The 21,497-nt window shown below is 37.7% G+C and overlaps 1 protein-coding gene across 1 annotated transcript in view; it reads right to left on the bottom strand.

Moving 5' to 3' along the window:
- Positions 1-640: 640 nt before the first annotated feature.
- MTA3 (metastasis associated 1 family member 3) overlaps positions 641-21,497 on the bottom strand; it is a 133,322-nt gene continuing 112,465 nt past the window's right edge. The window contains exons 18-19 of the mRNA XM_058834568.1: positions 17,073-17,227; positions 641-776 (exon numbers count right to left, since the gene is read on the bottom strand). Of these exons, the coding sequence (XP_058690551.1) occupies positions 641-776; positions 17,073-17,227 (291 nt within the window). The remainder of the gene's footprint in view (positions 777-17,072; positions 17,228-21,497) is intronic.

Raw genomic sequence — 21,497 nt, forward strand, 5'->3', positions numbered from 1 at the left:
CATTCAACTAGTCCAGCTGGATGTTGACTGTCAAGCATAATACTTTCCAGGATTTTAACCATATCTAATATGGCAAACATTTTCAAAATTGGCCACTAATTATGGGCATTTCCTAATTTGGTCTAAGTTTCAGAACTGCTGAACAACACCTGTCTTGTGGACATTCAGTTTAGAAAATCAAATCCAAGGTGGTTCAAGCAAATACTGAAAAATACGAACACTCCAAGTTTGCAGTTCTATTTGAAAATGCAACCCCTCAAGGCTAAATCCTGCTTTAAAGACAGCAATAATTTTGAAAGCTGCATATTTTTGTTGAGCCACTAGAAGGCATAGACAAATGTGATGGGTGGACTCTGCATGAATTCAGTGGAACCAGTGCAAACAGCCCCTCCCTGACCAGCCAACTCTGATGTCTGGGAAAGGAGGGAATTCAGGATAGGCCTGTACAGTGAACCAGAAGTAGCCCTTGCAGAGATGAGGGAAAACAAGGGCTGCTGTTGGATCCTGCCCAGAACACAGAACCCAGCCACAATATGTCCACACAATGTTTCTGTCTCAGAGATGTGGGAAGTCCTGTTATGTTTGCATTCACAATTAAACATGATTTTGACATTATTATGGTGCTGATGCTGTTATATCTTCAGTGTATGATGGATCCTGGCTCTGTTCGGGCCTGCCTATTGTTCATGAGAGACTTTGTCTTTGCAATGATCGGAGAACAAGGTGTTCTGGAAGCTCTTTTCAGCTGTGATCTGGTGAACTTCTTACGGATTTTTCTGTAAGGAGGGAAGGAGGAAAGGAGGGAAGGAAGAGAGAGACAACAGAAAAGATAAATCTCAGTCTTTAACAGAAGAGTGCACAGGAGCCAATAACAAACATAACAAATACTCTTACCAGAGCAGGAAGGCTAGTTCATGGAAAAGAGACTTGCAGTCAACAAGAGTCATCCCTGTCCATCACCTGATGATTCAGAGTTGTCTGATAATGATTCATCGAAAAGTGAATTGGTGTTAGATAATACTTGAATAATAATATTTAATTACATGAAATCTTAGGCCATAATGCCCGGGTCCTTACATCTGGTATCAATACTGGAATGAAGGACCACAGAAGAAAGGACCATGTTAGCACCCAATAAATGTGCTACATCTGTAAAAGTGGGAGCAATTGTTCTTATTTTCACTGTACCATTTCTGCAGATAGCACATGACCCAGAGCTCTGGGCATTTTCACTACTGCCATTCAGGTGCAGTAAAATCACTTTCATTTTTGACTTTCAGCTGATAAATGAAACATATTAACTCCAGGTGGCCATGTTGTTTGTATTGCAATCCTAAATATCCAAGGATAGTTAATTTTGAAGCGTAAATCCTTGCTATGTTTCCACTGCTCTGTCTCTACTATTATAAATCAATAACCACAATGCTGAGGGTATCCAGGGTATGGTCTCAGAAAACAGAAAAGGTACACAGAGAGTATGCCAAAAACCATCTTCATTGGCAGAGACCTGAACATTAGATGCTGCTGGAAAATGACTTGTTTTCTGAATTTACTCATGAATCCCAGCCTTCATTTAGGCAGTTTTATAAATTACAGGGATTTTGAGCTTATGGAAATGAATTGAAGCAAACTGGGCCCTCTAATACTTAATGAGAACAGGCTTTCTGGTTTGGACTTTTTGACTTGAAAATGTGACCTGCAAACTACAGGGTGATGAGGTGCCTACCTGCATCAAGGTTCTTAGATGGTAACTGAAGGAGTGGCTTTTCCCTTTCATCTAAGTGGGCTGTTACTTCTGAAACTGAAAATGGTGGCACGTGACATTGAAAACACATGATCAGCTGTAAATAAATTATATTGAATTCTAAAATAACAATTTGCATATTAAATTTCAAATATTAGTCTGTTATCAGTTAGCTACAGGTTGGGTGTTCCCCAGGGATGTATTCTTCCACGTTAGCTAACTGGGCCACAGAAGAGAACATAAGGGGAAAATGATAACAAACACACAAAAAGAAGAAGAATATTCTCTCTATTAGAGGTTAAAGGGAGCCTGGAAAATACATCTATTTTGGTTAATATATTTTAAAGGTTCAGAGATGTATTCCTTTTTAAAAGAAGGATGTCTTCATGGCCTGGAATACCAAATTAGAGTTTAGCACCATTCAGCAATAAGCACAATAGAAGAAAAGGAATCACCAGAAAGTTAGGTTTCACAATCCCACTGAGAAAGAAATCTTACTGATTGAGTGTTCACTTTATATGGTCATCTTAAATTAGGCCAAAAAAAGATATTAAATTGATTGTAAAGATATTGCATACCTTCCAGAACAGTAAGACCATAGAAATGTAATCTCAGACTGGGAGAAATGTGTCTATCTAAAAGAACAAGACAGCCAGGTTTTATAAATTCATATTGTCACTAAACAATAGCTATTACCCACATGGATTACTAATGGAGATCATCTCAGAAAAACCTTACAGAACTGGATCCTTTTTGATATATTTGCTTGTAAAACTTTGCATTTATTTACAGAAGGAATGTGGTCGTTAATCATTTGAGAAGCCCAAGGTTCAAATAATATCTGATAATTGTTTACCTTTCTGAATTTTTAATAAAGCAACTTGATAAACCACCAAGAGATTCCTGCTTATGAAAGTAATTTGCAGCTGACACTACATGTAAGGATAGTAAAGGATTTGAGATTACAATTCATCATTATTTTATATAGACAGTAAAGTAAAAGATACAGTTATTCCCATTAAACACTGGTTCAAAACCAGCACAAAGAAAGGCAGAACGAAAAGGTCATCACATTATTATATCATGCAAGTCACAAACAGGGTCAGCTCCTCCCTAAGTATAAATGAAACTAGCTCTATATGCTCTGTCAGAAAAAAATTAATCTAGTATGTATTCTTAAAAGGCAATCCAGCACTTCTGTTTAAATGGGATTGTGAAAATGCTTCCAGAAATTATCTTTCTGGGATATAGCTTTTCAGAAATAAAACTGGAAGAATGGAAATTTCCACTGACTGCATTACAAGCTATATTTAAACAATCATTTCTCTAAAAGCCAAAACTGTTCTTTTTACTGCAAATATTATAGAAGGTGAAGGGACTGGATTCTTTACATTGAAGAATTTAGCATCTAAATACAGTCTAGCTTTTTGAGAGGCATTCATCAGGTTTTATAATTCTTCATAGTCTTTTTAACACCTAAATATGCAGGTTGCAATAATAGCTGACAAAAGACAGGATATTTAAAGATAAAGTTGCTGTCACTCTTTCACTCATAGCACTTTGCCCTCTCCCAAAGATACACTGAACTAAGGGCAGAGTCAATTTTAATGCTCAATTTCCTGTCCCTCTTTCAGTTAACACCGGCCATATGCTTTAATTACATAAAGCTTTTATCTGGCAATGGCAATAAATGGCTTTAATATCTGTATCGTTGGTAACATCCTTTGCAGTTGTTAGGACAGATTAATTGCCATTTTCCCTGTTTTTTTTCCTTTGACTTTTGTACTAGTTCTTGAAACATGATGCATTACAGGCTCAAAATGCAAAGTCAAAAGTACTTTAAAGCCTTTGCTTTGTATTTCTAGACTTCTTGAGACCAAAGGTATGAGAATTAACTATTTAAGAGGGTATCAGTATATAAAGCCCATTGTGCTCATTTTTAAGTCAAATGTGATCCACTGGTGCAATGTAGGAATAATATGCATTCTCAATGTCTGCATGACACTTCAGTTAGTGAGTTCTAATGCAGATAAAGGTACACAAGACCCTTGGCACAAAGTCAGAGAAGTATGGAAATGTACATATGTCTTATTAAAGGTCTAGATGAAGACCTAATATCTCTGTTCAAGTTTCATGCACAGATTGGAACCTCATGGGTGGAAATAATAGTTATGCTGTACAGGGCATTTATGCCGTGCTTAAATTTAATCAGGCAAGTCATTATAATTAACCAACCCTTTCTCAGCATCCAAGTGTGTTCCATGTAACTCACCATCTGCTGAAGTGAAGCACAATCCTATATCATCTATTATGTCCAGATTTCTCAGGAATAGGATAACTGGGAGCAAAATTCCACATTTGCAAAAGCTGACTCAAAGTTCCCTTCTCTAATTCTGCCACACACTAAAACAGCATCAAATTTTAAACTCGAATAGAATAAAGAGAGGCCTCCAACTGGTGTTAGTCAAGAATGTGTTTTTAAGCCTTTTCTAGTAGGACTGGAAGGCACTGCCTGCTTTAAGTTTGTTAATATAGAGTGTTACTGTGCTATATATAAACTGTTGTGCATCCGTCTTGCCTCCTCTGCATTGGACTCAGAGTTGTGATGACTACACTGACTTTGGTCTTATCAGCTGTACCAACAGTGCTTAAGAAGCTGTAATAAATAAATACAAGTTATGGGAGAAGTTTCTACAGTGAAAGGAATTAATTGCATGCAAAGGCCGGCTGACATTTCAGCAGATGACAAACCTTGTTTTGGAAGAAACATTTTCCTAGGAAGAGGAATTGCCTTCAACACACATGCACTTGTGAGATGTCCATAACTCTCCTTAAATCCAAGGTCCAGAATTTCTTTTGGTGCTCTGCTTCCACTAAAAATACACTAATGACCTAATACAAACCAAGCTACAGAGTTTGAAGCTGAAGGACACAGTTTTGTTTTCCTCACTGTCCCTAAATTAGTTTGATATTTTTGCCTGAGTCTTTTTTAGACTGATGCCATTTGAGCAACATCCTCATATGTAAGAACTGGTGCTGTGGCAATGTATTGTTATCCAATTGCTGTTAGCACAAGGAACACCCTCAGGTCAGCAGCAGGCATAAGAAAACTGATTACCTGCACAATCATAGTTGAAGCTCCATATAATTTCTCCATTGGGATGAAGTATTTTGCCATGACTTTCTAAGTGTAAACAGCAACAAAAATGTGCTCAATGCATAAATACTGCCAGCATTGGCAGAATTTTGTGTTCTGGCACACAAATCATGTGTGAAACTTGCAATCAGTCTAACCATAGAGCCATTCAGAAAGAAAACAAATCTAAAAAATAAGAAAAAAACATATTCTAGAGAAATGTTTGTGAAGTTGCTGCTGCTCCAGGGCAACATAAACTTTGTGCAATGTAAATTTTCAGTGGAAATTCAAGGCCACTTAGGTAAAACAACTATTTAAAAGAATAACCATAATTCCTTGATGGTTTTAAATTAAATAATCACTTATTTCTCTGAGGATTTCTTTTATCCAGAGGTACATTTTAACTATTCACTGGATTAAATTACAGGAGGGGATACAATCTTAGAAAGCTGATAGGCTTTTTATTAATTTCAACAGGCTTTTAAATATAGTGAAAGGCTAAAATGTGTTCAGTGCTGCTTGCTGAAAGAGACTATAACTATGAAGATGCAGGCACAGAGCCTTAGAAATCTGATATGTTACTGACTGAAGGACTCACAGCACTTCCTACATTTCTACCTGTGTGCAAATGAGAAGTATTTTATTTAACCCTTTGGCTTGCTGCTTTAGACATTTTTTTCCACTCAACACTTTCAGGATAAAGCTTTCCCATACTGCATTAAAAATTTAATCTAACCTCAACATGACAGAAACTAGTTATAAATAGTTTTGGAAGGCAGAAGTGGGTTGACACTGATACACCTTTTAAAAACAAGGGCCTTAGGAAATGTTAATTTATGAAAACAAAATAGAAGACTTTAATAAGCATGGAACTATTGGAAAGCTGTTGCCATGAGCCACACAGTTACATTACCAAGCCCATACAGATGGCAGATAGAGTGATATAACCTTTATGAGATTAAAGAGGTGCTGCTGTAGACACACCAACATTATTCAAATGTTTTACGAGCTTATCTTATTTTTCTCCCCCTAGCAAGCAAATGTTTTCCTTTGCTAGTGTTTATCTTCCAATATTTTATCGATATTTATGGAGCAAGACTGTTCTCCATGAACAATAACTTTGAGACACACCAGTTACAGATTACAGTGTCAGATCTTCCTAAGTAGCTTAAGATAATGTATTTTTTTAGATACTGCATCACCTTGCGGACTTCTCTGATGTTTTGTGTTTTAAAGCAACAGCTTATAGTTACAATGCATATATACAAGGCCATTAATAATGAGGTTAAAGAATTTTCTTTATTGGGAGGAAAAATCCAGGTCATGGGTTTAAAGCACAGACTTCTGTGACTGTCATGCCTAACCAATTGTATGGCACAAGCCACCTCTGTTTCTTTCTACCTGATGCTGATTTAAATCAAAATCACCTTGGAGCAGAAACCATCTCTTTATGTATATTTCTAGAGTGCCTAGAACAACAAGTCCATCTACTATTGAAATTATTTCTATCCAGTTCCAACAGACTTGTAACCTGAGCTACAGTACAGCTGCTCTGCACTTTATCTGAAATTCATTAGCCTCCCCTTAGTTACCTTACCCTGCAGAGGCTGCAAGGCAGGACGTCTGCTTTATCCAATAAAGGGTTGCTTAACCTCTCCTCTCGGGGAAGGAACACACAAGATCACTGCAGAGATGTCAATACACCAGCACTCTGGGAATCCAGGGAGCCAGAAAGCCTTCCACAGCTCACAGGCACAAACACCAGCAGATTTCAAAGCAACTCCTTTATTCTTCTTAACTATAGCAGCCGGGTGAGGATGAATTCCTACTCTATCAAGAGGAATTTTCAAAACCATCTATTTATTCTGCAGCCATTCTGTATATTGATTAAACATCACCTGCTATGAGATGAAAAAATTACCCACATGGCAGCATATAATTTTTCCTGAGACAAGCAAGAAACTGAAGAAAAAGTGCATCAGAGAGAGCTGGCTAACACTGGAATACAATGTTGCTTTCAACTATTCCCCAAACCTTGCATATTAACTCACAATTCCTGCATTATCTCAGACTCTAAGACGACAAAAGGTACAAAACATACAACCTCTGTTTCTGCCCTTGGGCTACAAGCATTAAGTGCCATTTCACCAGCAACATTAAATACTGCATTGAAAACTTTCAAAACTATTGTGTCAACTAAATATGCTCATTTAAGTCCAAGATAACAGAAAACTCCCTATTATATTTTTCATAGGGGAAATAAAAAAAAAAAAAAAGAGATACTATACTTCCACAATATTATTAGTATTTTTAATTATTTCAGGGTATGCTTCATCTGAAGTTTTTTGGCCTGAACATTGTGCTTTATAATATTACAGGTTATTATAATATTACCTGAGGCTCAAAAAGATTGACAATATACTTCCTTTTTATCAATTATGCATATGCTTTTCCTGGAATAACATATGTACCAATAGGGTATATTTGGAGGAGGTTCTTGGCATCCTGGATACTTGCTATTAAGCAAGGGTTGAAAAATAAAAATTATTCAGTCTTACCAGAAACACTTGGAGAGCAAAAGTTCCCTCACAAGCCCATCCCCTGGGGCTCTGCTTCACACCATCAATCTCTTGCATAATCAGCATTTCTCTATGCACAGAAGCTCCAGTGCAGATTATGGATTAGAAACCTGTAATGTGGCATCGACAGAGGAAAGCTTTGCCACAGAATGATTTGATGCTAACTTCTAAGGTCATTTTCATGTCAAAAGTTGAAGATTTTTGTAAATTTTTAAAGATATTTATGTGACTAAAGGTCTGTTCAGGTTCATTTTTTGCCACTCATCCTGCTCTCCACATTTACGGCCAGCACTTTTAACATCAGTGTCTCTCAGTTCTTGTTGGACTGGCTAATTAAAAACTGCACAGCATCCTAAAGAGCAGGTGTACACCAATATTACTCAAGCTTACAGACAAAATGGTCGAGTTAGAGGAAAGCTGAATTAAACTACTTGTCTGGTGTCTCACATCAAGCAAGAGGCAACCTCAAAATTTTAAAGTTTGAATCTCTGTTTTCTCCACAAGAAAAACACTTGAATAGTATTTTGTCAAGTAAATGTTTTAGTCTCTACCCATAGCACAATTACAAAAACAGCCATTTGAGTCTCCTTAGATGTTTGACAAGAACTGTTAGTTATCTCTGTGATTGACTTTCACAGTCACAGTCAATATGTTCTCCATGGTATTTTATATTTAAAATGCCTATGTAGTTACTTATGCAAGGTTTTTCACAAAAAAAAAGAGACCAACTAACATTTGTTTTTCCACAACTTACCTACATTTATGCCAGAGGGTCATGAGTTTAAAAAAACCCAGAATTATCAGGGAAAGTATTAAGAATGAATTATTAAATACATACATTGAAATATGGACTAATTCAGAATTAAATCCTCTATCTGTAATTTGAAATGAAGACTCTGATAGAGGGCAACTTAGAAATCAAATTTAGTGGGCAGTTCTGTGTGAATTTTAAGACTGTGAGGATCACTGACACCATATTTTTTAATATATTCATCATGCTACAATTTTATAATCTTCTTTGCTATTTAACTTTAGCAACAGTGTTTTCACCACAGGACTTACATAGTTTCCCCACCTACGTGCACATTATTGCTGTGTCTTTACACATTTCATCTGAAGGCATTTCTCTGCCTTCAGATGAAATAATTCTTAACTCTGTGTCCAGCTTCTATGAATTACTATTGCTCACATAGTACAGAAATCATAAAAAGTGAAAAATATCTCTGAACAGTGATATTGCACAGTATTTGAGGATTACAATAATCAATATCTAAGATCTAATGTGAGAAACTACCATGTCTTATGCATAGGAATGGTGAGAGTGGAATAACTTGAGCCTAAGCTGATGTTACTCTAGCCTCACTATAGGTAACAATTGTATAATTAATGTTGTCTCTATCTTTTCTTTGATATTTAAATATGTTAGTCTGACAAGTTTGCATTTTTATTTTGCTTTGTATGTTTCCCAAGGCTTTGACAGAGAAATTGGCTTCCCATATAAAGATGCTTATTTATAGAAAAATTTCTTCTTGTTCAAAACCAAATTGGTTTTAACTCCCACAATAGAAGATGGCCAAATATTACAAGATGACACATTCCCACTGGGTATGTGGATTTAGGAAAAAGCTAAGCAGCAAGCTAACAAAAAGCTAAGCCCTAAGACTTTCAGTTAAAACATTCGATAAAGAGGATTGTGTTCAGCTACACCAAATCCTCTGTGCAAACACAAAAGACAGCTTCTGAAAGAAAAAAACCAAACCTTTGAAATGTCCAACCATACTGCAGGAAACTAAAAATTTTTCAAGAACCATAAGAAAACAGGCTAAAAGAACTGCATGTAATCCCAATCTAACATCAGACATATAGGATGTATAGGGGACTACATGATGTACTCTAGCTGATGGACTGAGCTTTGCTGAACTGGGTCTGGAAGGTCCAGCAAAGGAAACAAGGTTTCTGGAAAAAGTGCTTATATAGGAGCTTCTCCACCCACATAGGTTTAAGACAGTCCTTAATGCATTTATCATCCCTGTATTTCAAATAAATTGTTAAGATTTTCTTTCCCTCCCAAGTTTCCCAAGACAACAACATTTTACAAAAAAGGTTCATTTTAGAAATTGCATTTCCCTTCCCAAATATAAAATTTTCTAGCTATTTCTGCAACTGCCTGAATGTGAGAGAACATTTGTCAATGGCAGTGGAGAAGATTGCAAGTGGCTGAGTGACCCTTCTAAACGTGCCTTTGTTTTTTAGCCAAGTCACGTTAATTAACTGCATACAAGCTCTGACCTAAGATGCTATTACAAAGCAAACTTAGGTATCTAAGCCACCCTGGAGAGGCAGCATATTTGAATTTCTGCTCACAACAGGTCAGGATCATTTCACAAGAGCCAAAGGTGTGACTTTTCAGGCAGCAGTAACTAGGTCATTTACAGCCATCTGTTCCTAGCCTCAGCCTCCCTGCGGTCATCACCAAAGCTGTGTGCTAACTAATTTTCACCTGCTAATCAGTGGAGACAGCTCTGAAACTAACGAATCATCCCATTTCAGTCAACAGCTTCTGGACTCCTGTGGGTGGCATTTCCATGAGACTTTATTACCAATAAAGGTACAGAGTTTTCTCTGAAAGAAGGTCCCCTCTAAGGCTTCTGACCTGCTCCGTGTGGAGCAGTGCTGTGAAGAACAAGAAGGCTTCAGCTGATTCCTCAAGCGAAGGAGTTACCTGTTCTTTGCCTGTAAATCTTCAAGCAAGCACTTAGGCACCTTCTTAATTTTGTGTTTGAGGAATTAGGTATTTAAATGCTTGGAGATATAGACTTAAAAGACCTGCTTGACATATCATGGGAGGTCTGTGAGGAAGCAAGGATCTGAATCATGGTTTTCCAAGTCCTGGGAAAGCACTCCAAATACTGCAACATCCTTCCACCACCATGTGGCTTTAAACAGGGCAAATAGCTTACTGCAGTGCCACTGAAACTCCATTTTAAACTGTGAGATCCATAGCTCTAAACCAGCACAAGTATATTTCATTTGCTCTGAAGACTGATAGAGCAAACCCCCTAACAGTATGTGCTTTTCCAACCTCCCAGCTCTACCCAATGGCACAACTTACACTGAGCTCAGAGGGTTTTTTGTGAACATGTTTTCCTAGTATACAGCTATGATTCCTTAAGTTTAAAAAATATTCACATTCTTCAAATGAGTTGTTTTAGTCCCACAGAATGAACCTGCTTTTAAAAACAAACATTTGCATTATCACAACATTGTTGCTTTGATTTAGTAGGTACTATAAAGGGTCCAACAGGAAAAATTCATGTAGTTAGATATTGAAAGAAAATGTCTTTAGACCCACGAAAGCTGCTCAATGAGAAATGAATGGTAAGAGAACATGATCTAGTTTCTATACTGCTGCTTGTGATTCTGTATCACAGTACCTCAGCTGAGGCTCAGAAGGGATGTGAACAGTGCACAGCATTCATGAATAGACCACACAAAATAAGGTCAAAATAACATCTCACAGAAACTATTATGCTCTCTTATGAGCATATAACAGCTTTGAATGGAAGTTAACCAAGTAGGATGGCTCCTAAACCGTAGCAAGGACAGTTCCTTCCCAAATTCTTCACACACAGTATCGTCATGGTGACTGGAGAGAGCTGTCAGTTCACCTGGACTCAGATGTGGCCAATCAATAAGATATTTGCAATCCTATCAGTGGCGATTAAAGAGAATTCTAGGGGATATTTTCTGTAATCCCTGCTTTTCAGGATGTATAGCAACTACATAATACAACACAAGTAAAGGAGCCAGAAAATTACATCCTTAGAGGCTGATACAGATTTTTGTTAGGGAGCTGGTGCATCACATTCTCAGGCTTGCAGCTGATGCTCCACGAGCGCAGCCAGGCATCTCCTTGCAGCTGGTTACAGGACTGGGGTCTAAAGGCCATGCTGCCATGCAGGTAAGAAATGAAAATACACTGTGCCCAGGATCCAAATGTGGTGTATTTCAAAACCACAATCCCAATTCAAAGTGCCTCATCTTTATGAAAAGGAGAGGTCAAAAATATCTTTTTTTTTTGTTTTGGCACACAAATATTTTTGCACAGTTGGGGCCAACTGGAAAAAAAAAAGTAAACATACCCATGGACATTTGTGTGATAGGAATTGCATGTGTGAAGAGGAAGAAAGAGCAGAACAGTTAGCACTGGAACTCTGGCTGGGATGTAGACCTGCAGCTCTGCACTGTGTATCAGACCCCCAGGCACTGAAGCCTTACTCCTCCAGTTTTCCCTTTTCTCCTGGCAACGTGCTGCAACTCAAGCACTGCGTGTGACCTTGCCTAAGCCTAGATTAAAACACACGTGGGAGAGAAAGGGGGCAGGGGCAGGTCACCCACAGCTCTTAACTGGGGCTTTGGTTCTTGCCAGCTTTCAGTTTGTGTTTCAAGGTACAGGTTGGGGTTTCCACAGATGAAGCTGCACTGCAGAGAGGGCCAGCAGCACGTGCAGGAGCACGAAGGGCGATGAGCACTAGCATGGCTCTCCCCACTTCTGCAAGAGAAGCAGACCACTGACAGCACAGCAAGACTCAGCATTCTGCAGAAGCTGGTTGTCAGCCTCACATTCTCTTCTTTCTCGACATGCAACTTCAGATTTTAAGCTTTTTTGTGTGTGCTATGAGACATGCATAAATAAAAATGAGTGGTACCAGGTAATTATCACAGCAATTGTGATATCCTTACGTAGCACCTCAACAAATCAAGGGAAGATTTTTCCTTTTGGAGACAGAACATGAAGTGAGGGAGAAGAAAATTGCCTATATAATGCTGCCACAGGGATGCCTCTCAAATAATTTTATCAGCAAAAAAAGGAAGCCATGTCTGCTGGTAACAGCTAAAGATCACGTTCTAATTTTAGCAGTTGCAGTTAACTCATTCCCAATGGAGTTGCACTTACCGTGAGAAGGTTTCTAACTGCTTCAGCACTGAAAGGAAACAAGCATTGAGTCATTCAACTGCAGATCTATATGCAAATATGCTTTTCGGCCCATGAAGGGAAAGCACATAGAATCCGCTGCTATAACGCAGTCAGCCAAACATTTCCACACATTTCTTATAATGTAAATGCTGGAAAAAAAAATAGTTCATTTACCAACCAGAGTTTAAGCTGTCCCTACACAAGTCTGATCATGGGCATGCACATGCACTCTGCTAGGGACAGAGCATGTGTATAGGAAAGAGAGGCACACTGCATACCTAGAATTGGTAAGAAAAGTTTTAATCAATAGATATATTCCCCTTGACATTGAATGGTTCAACAGTAATATTATTACTTTTGCTCAAAGCTTATGTTTATATCTTACATAACTCAAGATATATTAAGCTAATATATTACATTTTACTAACATTCTGAAGACTATAATATGAACTGTTCAATTTTTTCAATTATTAACTCCCAGAATAGCAATTCTGTACAAAGAATTTAATTCCCTGCAAGATGGTAATTTTCTCTGTTGACCTCTAATTGGGCCTACAATAAAATCCACATCACACAAAAAACTTCCTTATAGCAAAGCTAATTTAGTCCAAAGAAACGAATAAAATGCTTTTATATTCAGAGACTTCTGGCTTATCCTAAAGCATGCATGTAGTGCTAGGAGAAACCTAGCAACTAATATCTAAGGATATTAAAAAAAAGTAAGGACACTCTCTCGGTAAGCAGTGATAAATGTGAGGCTCTTTAGAGAGTGATTTTTTTTTCAATGAATTGTGTAAATAGATTTGCACTTTTGAATAAAATCTTGAGCAAGCTATTTCACAGTAGGGAATGAGAAATTCTTTTTCATTCAAAAAGAATAAGAATAAAGAAAAATACAAAAATATCAAATCCAGTAAAAGTCAATGTAAAATTATGATGTAATGTTAAAAGGTAAGTGTTCTCGAACTGCCACGTGGTTTTCTGCCTAGATTAATCCCTGCTGTGAGCCTGTGACTGAACAGAGGCAGGGAAATCCCATGGGAGCTGGTCTCACACCGGCATCAGGGAGGGTTTGGAATGGAGCTTGTCACTAGAGATGAAATAGCAGAACTGGGCACCTCTGTATTCATTGGCAAAATTCACTGAGCATGCTCACAGTATTCAGAAGGACATCCACATATACACATAGCAAAATGCATGAGGGTGATGCCTTCAAGGCACTAATATGCAGACAGATGGAAAAACCGTCTCTTCCCCAAAGTGGCCGTGGGCTGTAATGACTGGGGCTCAGCTCTGTGTTAACGTGCAGCCCAGCTCTGCAGAGGAAATCGGGCTGGGAAAGAGGGAAACACAAATGGGAGCTCTGCCGCCATTTTTCCCCAGATGTGCAGGTAATGATAAACAATGGGGGAGGAAATGGCTTTCAAATAGCTAGAACTTAAAACAAAAACAAAGCTGAAATGTATGAGGATGTGCACTACAACAGATATAAAATACATTCCTGCTCTACTCAGAAGGGCAGATTAGCAACTAAAAATATGTTCAATTTCAGATGCAAACTCCAGTCCTTGTGTTTCCATGATACACAAGCTCACACTAATTTTTAAGAATACCTGCAGGCATTGTTGAACTGTGGCCTGAGTGTAAAGAGAAGGGCACTGCCCTAAAATTCTAGGGTAACTCCAAGGGTTACCCTGGAAAGCTGAGGTGATATAAAATTCCCATGGTTATTTTCATTGCTCTTAATATTTCACATCCATTGCTACAATTATGTCAAATATGAGAGCAATTAGATACAGAAGAGTTAACTTTACAGAAATAATACTGCTGCTTCAATTCAGAGAGGAAAAGGTGATTTTAAAAAATTATTATTACTAAAATTTCTTCTAAAATGGAGCATTAAATACATATATTCTCCTTATCTATTGATGGATAATAACATTGAGAATGCTCATGCACATCTTTGGTTTGATTAGCAGGAAATAGACTGGTGCCTTCTTTAGTCTAGTCAATATTATTACTTCTTTTCTTTTTTCTCTGCAAATATCAACAATCTATTATAGTATAGGCTTTTTAGGATAAATTTATGTGAAAATTTACCCTCTAGACTCCCTCCTTGGTGTTTTATAGAAATGTGAATCTTAAATATTAATTCACTATACAAAGAAAAATATTTTAGAACAGAGAAATGAAAACAGTTGTGGACTATTGCAAACAAAACATGATACTGAAAAATCTTTCCCTTTTTGCAGGTTTAAATTATACAGAAAAATATTTTTCCATTTGCTACAATTAGCAAGTATCTCTCTCATATGCATTTTTAATGAACAAATTCACATAATAAAACAGTTTGGATCCTGATGGATCACAAAAGATGTTCCATAAAGAACCAGTTGTGACCTTAGATGGGGTGATTCTTTCTGAGCTGAGTATTCAGATCATGTTCAGAACTTAATGGCTGCTCCCTGGCAGCTCATTCTTAATTTGTTGCTTTTTTTTTTCCATTCTGTGTCAGGACTGGGTAAATTGCGTGCTGTCTTTTCAAACATGTCCTCCCAAAACATCTCTTCCCATTGCAATTATACTGCACTCAACTTTGTCCTGGCAGTGCTCAGCTGTGTGATCTCCTATCAGAGGACAGGCTGGCTCTCAGGGACTGCTGTCTGTCTCCATCTGCCCACAAAGAACAGAGCAGTTAATTGCTGTCTTGGACATCAGGGCATTCCTAGCAGCAAAACCAGGCAGTGCTTTCCACTTGGAGCTCTAAAGGCTGGAGAGCTTTCAGAGCCCAGAGAAGAACAAGCTACCCCATCTCTAAATAATCTCAGAGTAAAGGTGAAAGGAATCAAAGGAAAAAATTAGGAAGGAGACGGCACAAGTGAGGGAAGGAGTCAATGAGAATGGTATGAGGACAGGAAAATACCAAAAAAAAAAAAAAAAAAAAGGAGAAAAAGAAAAAATTGGAAAACCCCTGTGAAAGACAAGGACCAGATCTCACATGAAACAGAACTTCAAAGGAAAAAAGCATTCCCTGCTCTGTTCCTCCAGCAACTGTCAGTGATGCAACAGCACATGTCAGGCACCTCCTTGTTTGAGGAATATCAGTGAGGTCCAACTTCCCTGAGTTCCCCATACCAGGAGGTTTCAAATGTTACTTTAAACTGTTCATTATTTGAAGAAAAACAGCAGTCACAGACCCCTGGGGACTAAGACCCCTGCTTGTGTGTCACCCTGGCTGCAGAGCCAGAAACAGCTCTGCTTTTTCCTGGCCTGGGTATGGGGTCTGAAGCCCTGGGAGTGGGAAGGGGGATTTCCTAGGATGAGAACAAGCAGAGCTATCACAGATGAGTGATTTTCAAAGCCAGGACTCATCCCACTACACTTCAATCACCTAAAATTTAAACATCTGGTCCAGGTAAGTTGTCTGGGCTGTCTCCAAGATCGGTGGAGAGATCACTGCCTGTTTAAGACTCTTCTCATCCTTTGACAGGCACTTCTCTATAACATTAGGAAAAAAATTAAATTGAAAATTCTAAAACTTCAAAATGTAATCAGTCTCACTTTCAGGATCAAATTTCTAGGGATTAATCTGAGATTACTAAAGACTTTGTATCAAACAACTCCCAAAATGTCATTCCATGGGCTGGAATCAGAAGCTCATCAGCCTCTTATCACTCTCTCTCTAAATTGTTGTATTTCTCATAAAAAATCCAGAAAGTGCCATAATCAATTATGTCGAAATAACCACCAAATTATCATGTATGTGTAAGTAAACTATCAACTATATTAATTTTCCTAGCTGAATCTGCCATTAATGGGATTAAATGCGCATATTTTCCTTGCTTATTGCTATAGTTGCATGTTCTTTTTCCTTCCCTGTTTTTATTATTTACATTTTTCTTCAACTACCAGCTTTTCTAGGCTTGTGAAATAATCACAGAAGTGAGGAATGGTCTGATGTTACTTGCTGTAAGATATTTAAGGCTTTTAAATAACAGGCCAAATAAGCACAGCTTACAAAAACAGACAGTAACTTCTTGTCTTCATCTGAATTAAATCAAGGAAGGGCCAGACAGGGGAAGAAAAGAACAGAACAGAGGAACCTCCAGAAAACTTGTGACTCTTCCATGATATCGAGCTCTTTTGGGAAAAGCAAAAGCTCAATAAATTTTACCAATTAATCTGTAAATGAAAGTCTGAAGGAGATTATCATCTCAGTTGCTTTTAAAGGAAGTCAACTTCTAGCCCAGAAAAGATGCTATCAGCTGTATATTTCTCCACTGTACACTATTTTTAAAGTTCTGAAAATTTTAGAGGATAACCTACACTGTAGAAGCATTTATATTTTGCTGGATGTGAAATTTTGAAGTTCTAATCTTTGGCACAGAGAAGTACCACTATTCATTGAAACTATTAAACTATTGAAATAGCACTTATTAATGAAAGACTGATAATATTAGTGGATAGCAGATGCAAAGTTTGGCATGTGCTAAACATGGCTCTTTGCTGTAATGCAACCTCAGATAATAATGCAACCTCAGATAATAATGTCAAAAACTTACTGAAATAATGGATCAGTAACATGTATGCAGTGAAGCCTCATTCAGAGCCTGCTAAGATTTCATTTTTTCTTACCTGGTCTCTTCTGTAGCTATAAAGAAACCATCATCTGAAGCATCAAGCCAATTCTGCCTCTGTCTCTTGATCACTGGAATGGTGCTTGTCTTAATGGCACTTGCACTGGCTTGCAAGGCCTTACCATTAGTCATATGGATGTGGGGAGCAGCATGCTGAAATCATAATAAAAGGGAAAGGTGTTTGAAAATAAGCATAAATCCACTAACAAATTCTGCTGTAAAGGGCAGCCTACACACATCTCAAAACCTGGCTCATCTGCCTCAGTAAGTACCTGGGGGTAAGATAACAACCAGCCTGTGACCACTGACATGTTTTATGCATAGGTTTTAAAGCTCTGTAAAAACTAGATTAACTATTCCTAATGCCATTTTATACAAAAAAATATTGAAGCATGAGTCAATGCTATGAACTAAGCAATTCAGAAACAGAAACCCATTGATTTTAGGAGCGAATTAACATTTTCTCAGCAAAAAAACCTAACATCTAAGCAATGAGACACAAGACCTATTTTTACGTGCAAATATGGCATTAAACTAATTTCAATAATTTCATACTTCTCACTTTGTCCTTACTTTGTCTTTGTTTTTAAATAGAAGTCATTGAATAAGACAAGTGTTTTGGTCCTGCTGCTAACCTGAATGGAAGCAGGAAAGCGAAGGTTTCTAACACCATGGTGCCATGGTTCTTAGGTTTACTCACTGGTCTTTAGCTAGTTAGAGCTACCTGCATCTGCATTCATTTCATAGCTGATAACATCAAACTGAAAATGATGCATTGATTTTCCACCAAACCTTTACCTGGAGTAATTCTGCAATGAAAGCAAGTAGTCAGGTCTCACAAGAGAAGCTGCCTTTTAACACATGAGGAGAGAGTGAAAATGTTTTCTGTATCATCTGTAGGTAATGTTTTGGAAGAATATACCATGACAAAAATATTAATCTTGGAAATCTTAATCTTGTTTCCCACATAATTGATTAACAGCAGGACTAACTAACAACTGGACAAAACCAGTTACGATAGAAGACATTATACAAATATGAAAATTTGCTTACTTTATCTCACATGGATTCAGCATCATGTTTTCTTAGGAAGAAGTACTATTTTCTTGGTGAAATGATACCAGTATTCCACATTACTGATAGCATTTGTGTAACATTCCTAAAATGCACCCAGTTCTGGACATTTGTGGGAGTACCCCCTAAATAGGGGATCAACATCAGTCACTGAGTAAGGAAAGGATGAGTAGCACTCACAAAGACCAGCAGAACAGAGCACAGAACTGATCTCTTAAATTATGTCATAAAAACATAAAAGCCAGAAAAGATAAACAAAGACATATTTTTTTCTGAACAATTCTTATGCTCACATTCAAAGCATTATATTCACATTTTGACACAACTTTCACCACAGCTTGATCCACACCATTTGCTCTCTCCAGCAGGACAAATTTATGCATTGGACAAAAAATTCCAGTATTCATTATGCTACTGCAAGTAACTGAGCCATCTCCTCTGTGATTCCTTAGATCTCATGCAACAAAACCAAACAAGAAGAGGAGACACAAGACATCATATTTGAGTGAGTCACATATAAATCTTTCTTAAGAGCTAAACTATTTTCCTTTGTCTTAAAAACAAAGAAGATTTATGGTGAATTTAGTTGTTGTTGCTCACAGGGTCATAAAACTGTCTTAGCAGCCCTTTTAAATATTTACCCAATTTTTGTCCATTTTTTCATTCAGTGTCTAGACTGCAGTTTGGTTTTCACATATTTTTTTGTATTGGCTTTGGTGGGGACAAAGACCTAAAAGACATGCTACTAGAAGTAATTCAGTTGTTATTTAGAATAAATTCATAATAAAATGCATAGGTGCTATGAAATTAGAAATCCATGAAGGTTCTTAACTGCTGATCTCTTCTTGTACATAGTGGGTGGTGCTCAAAAAGAGAGTAAAAAGTCATGCATGGAAAACATTGCCACACATCAGATTTCCTATGAAATATTTGTATCTGGCAGTTGCCAGCACCACACACTACAGAGGAAAATTCCAGGGCTCCAGTGGTATATTTTTGTTGTGCTTCTCTACTCAATAATGGATTTATGTTATCTCATATAATGGTTCCGATGTTTTCCTGAGCTCCTTTCTAATACACCATTGAATGTACCCTTTATTCTAGATAAGAAGTGCAGGCAAAAAATGTTCAGAAAATATACAAGGTACAAAAAGCATCTTTCCTGTGGCATAATATGCCACATAATATGAAGAACAGTGAAGCCTGATGGAAAAAGTACTTGTCTTTTCACAACACTTTTTCCCCTGGCAGAGCCAGATATTGCAACTAATTCTGAACTTCTGTTGTTTCCACTTATATTAGCCCTAACCCTCATTCCAGGCAAGAGATAACATTATAGAAAATGACACAAGGCTTACAATATAATCTCATTTCTGTAGCATCAATTTGGTTAGAATTTTCTCTTTTATTCCCTTTCTATCCCAGCCCTTTCAAACTATTTGAAGAAATTAATTACATTTCACATAAGGACAAGAGAAAAATAAGATCATTGTTCTCCAGTCTGTGCTAGGAACCACATTAATTTCAAGTTAATAAAAACAATTGAAGCTCTTGACCAAGAAATCAGTTCATTAGTTCCTCTCAAAAAATATATTCACCAATGTGTATGAAAATGAGCATTCAATGCCACTGTCACACTAATAGCAACACTAAGAGCAAAATGAACTTTCATACAAAGTACTCTTTAAATGCCTTTCTTTTATGATGATGATGAATTCAAATTTTCCTCCATAGCACACAGTTATGTCAGAAAAAGCCTCAGGAATACTCCCTGTGCTACCACAGAAGTCCTTCTCATTTAAAACTGCTTGCAAAAGGCTTCAGTAACTTCCTCACCACACCACCATGTGCAATCAGCTGCTGCTGCTTTGATTTTGACTGTGTACATCACTAATGAGCAGTGCTCTGAGTATGCAACAGAGCCACTGGTGTTAAGGTTCTGCATGCCAGGGGCACGTCAGAGCAGCACCTGAGCATCAGGAGTTTGAGTTTTGGGCAATCTTCCTCTGTGATGAGTGACTGCTTTCTCCCAAGTTCTCCTTCTCAGTCTGAGTACACTCCTTGAGTTCTCTTGTTCATCTGGGACAAAATTGTTCCATGCTCAAAAGACATCAGGAGAAAAACCTTTGAGTGCACTTCAAAGAAAAACTTCTCAAGACAAAGGGAGTTCTGATTCAGGCAAACTTACATAAAGAACACAAATATTTAAGTCATCACGGGGTTATCTCTGGGAAGAGTCTCACCTGTCAAACAGGAGGTGTCTGAGCTGCAGACTGAATGCACCCTCACAGACTGAAGGCAATCTTTTCAAGGTCTTCAATAAAAGACTTTACATAAAGACGGGTTATTGTGCAGCTTCACCTTCCCCCTGCTGATCCACTTCTCTGCTGCTTCCAAGCACTGCTCATCAAAACTTGTCTGGCAGGGGCATTAATTTCCCATCTGCATTCGTTTCACAGTGGGCAACTCAGACACCTCCAACTTCCAAGGAATGCAGGTGATCCCTTCATGAAGAAGCTACATGTCTTTGTCCCTGTCAAACCTTCTGGAAGCAGCAGCACTGAGTTTCAATGGTAAATCAGGTCTTTCAACACAAGGTGCACTAGGCAAAAAGCTTTGCTGTGGCAGGGAAGCCAAGGAAATGACTGTAGAGGGTCACTATACACATGACACCTGCTCTAGTGGCAGCTATGAGTCCAATGAAGTCTGGATACCATCCCAAAAACATCTTATATTAAAGTGGCAACTTAATACAGCACTTTTATTATCGAGAGTAGATCTGTCCTCACTGGCTCCCAGAGAAGCACAAGGATACTGAGATGCATAATGGTAAGTCAAAAGAGGAACCCTGTACATCCCAAATTCCAGTCTAGGTTCTTGCCTATAAGTTGCTCAATTTGTACTGCTACATAAGTGGTTGAACATTTATTCATTGAGAGCCACTAAAAATTGTGAAAAGAGGCTCAGGTCTGAAAAGACATTCAGTTTTGAAATAAAATATATAACACCTACAGTAATTCAAAGTGTAAAAAATAACAGTGAACATTTATACTATGGCTGAAGGAATGCTTAACTGGACTACCATAAATTCCTAAGTGAATTTCAAGTTATGATTTCTCATGTTTTCCTCCATTGTTCCAAAAAGGAAAACATTCCCATTGCCTTAAATTAGCAAATTTTTTTTTTTTGCATCTTTAAACAAAAACAAAAAAAATCAATTCAAAGCAAACTGAGAAAAAGAAGCTCTCCACAAGGACAAAAAAAGTCACTAGAAGAAATCAGCTATGCCCAAATGACTGGCAAGAAACCATATTAATTGGTTCCATATATTTTGTATTGACCTGATTAT

The sequence above is a fragment of the Poecile atricapillus genome, chromosome 3 (genome assembly GCF_030490865.1).
Source record: "Poecile atricapillus isolate bPoeAtr1 chromosome 3, bPoeAtr1.hap1, whole genome shotgun sequence".
Classification (NCBI taxonomy): domain Eukaryota; kingdom Metazoa; phylum Chordata; class Aves; order Passeriformes; family Paridae; genus Poecile; species Poecile atricapillus.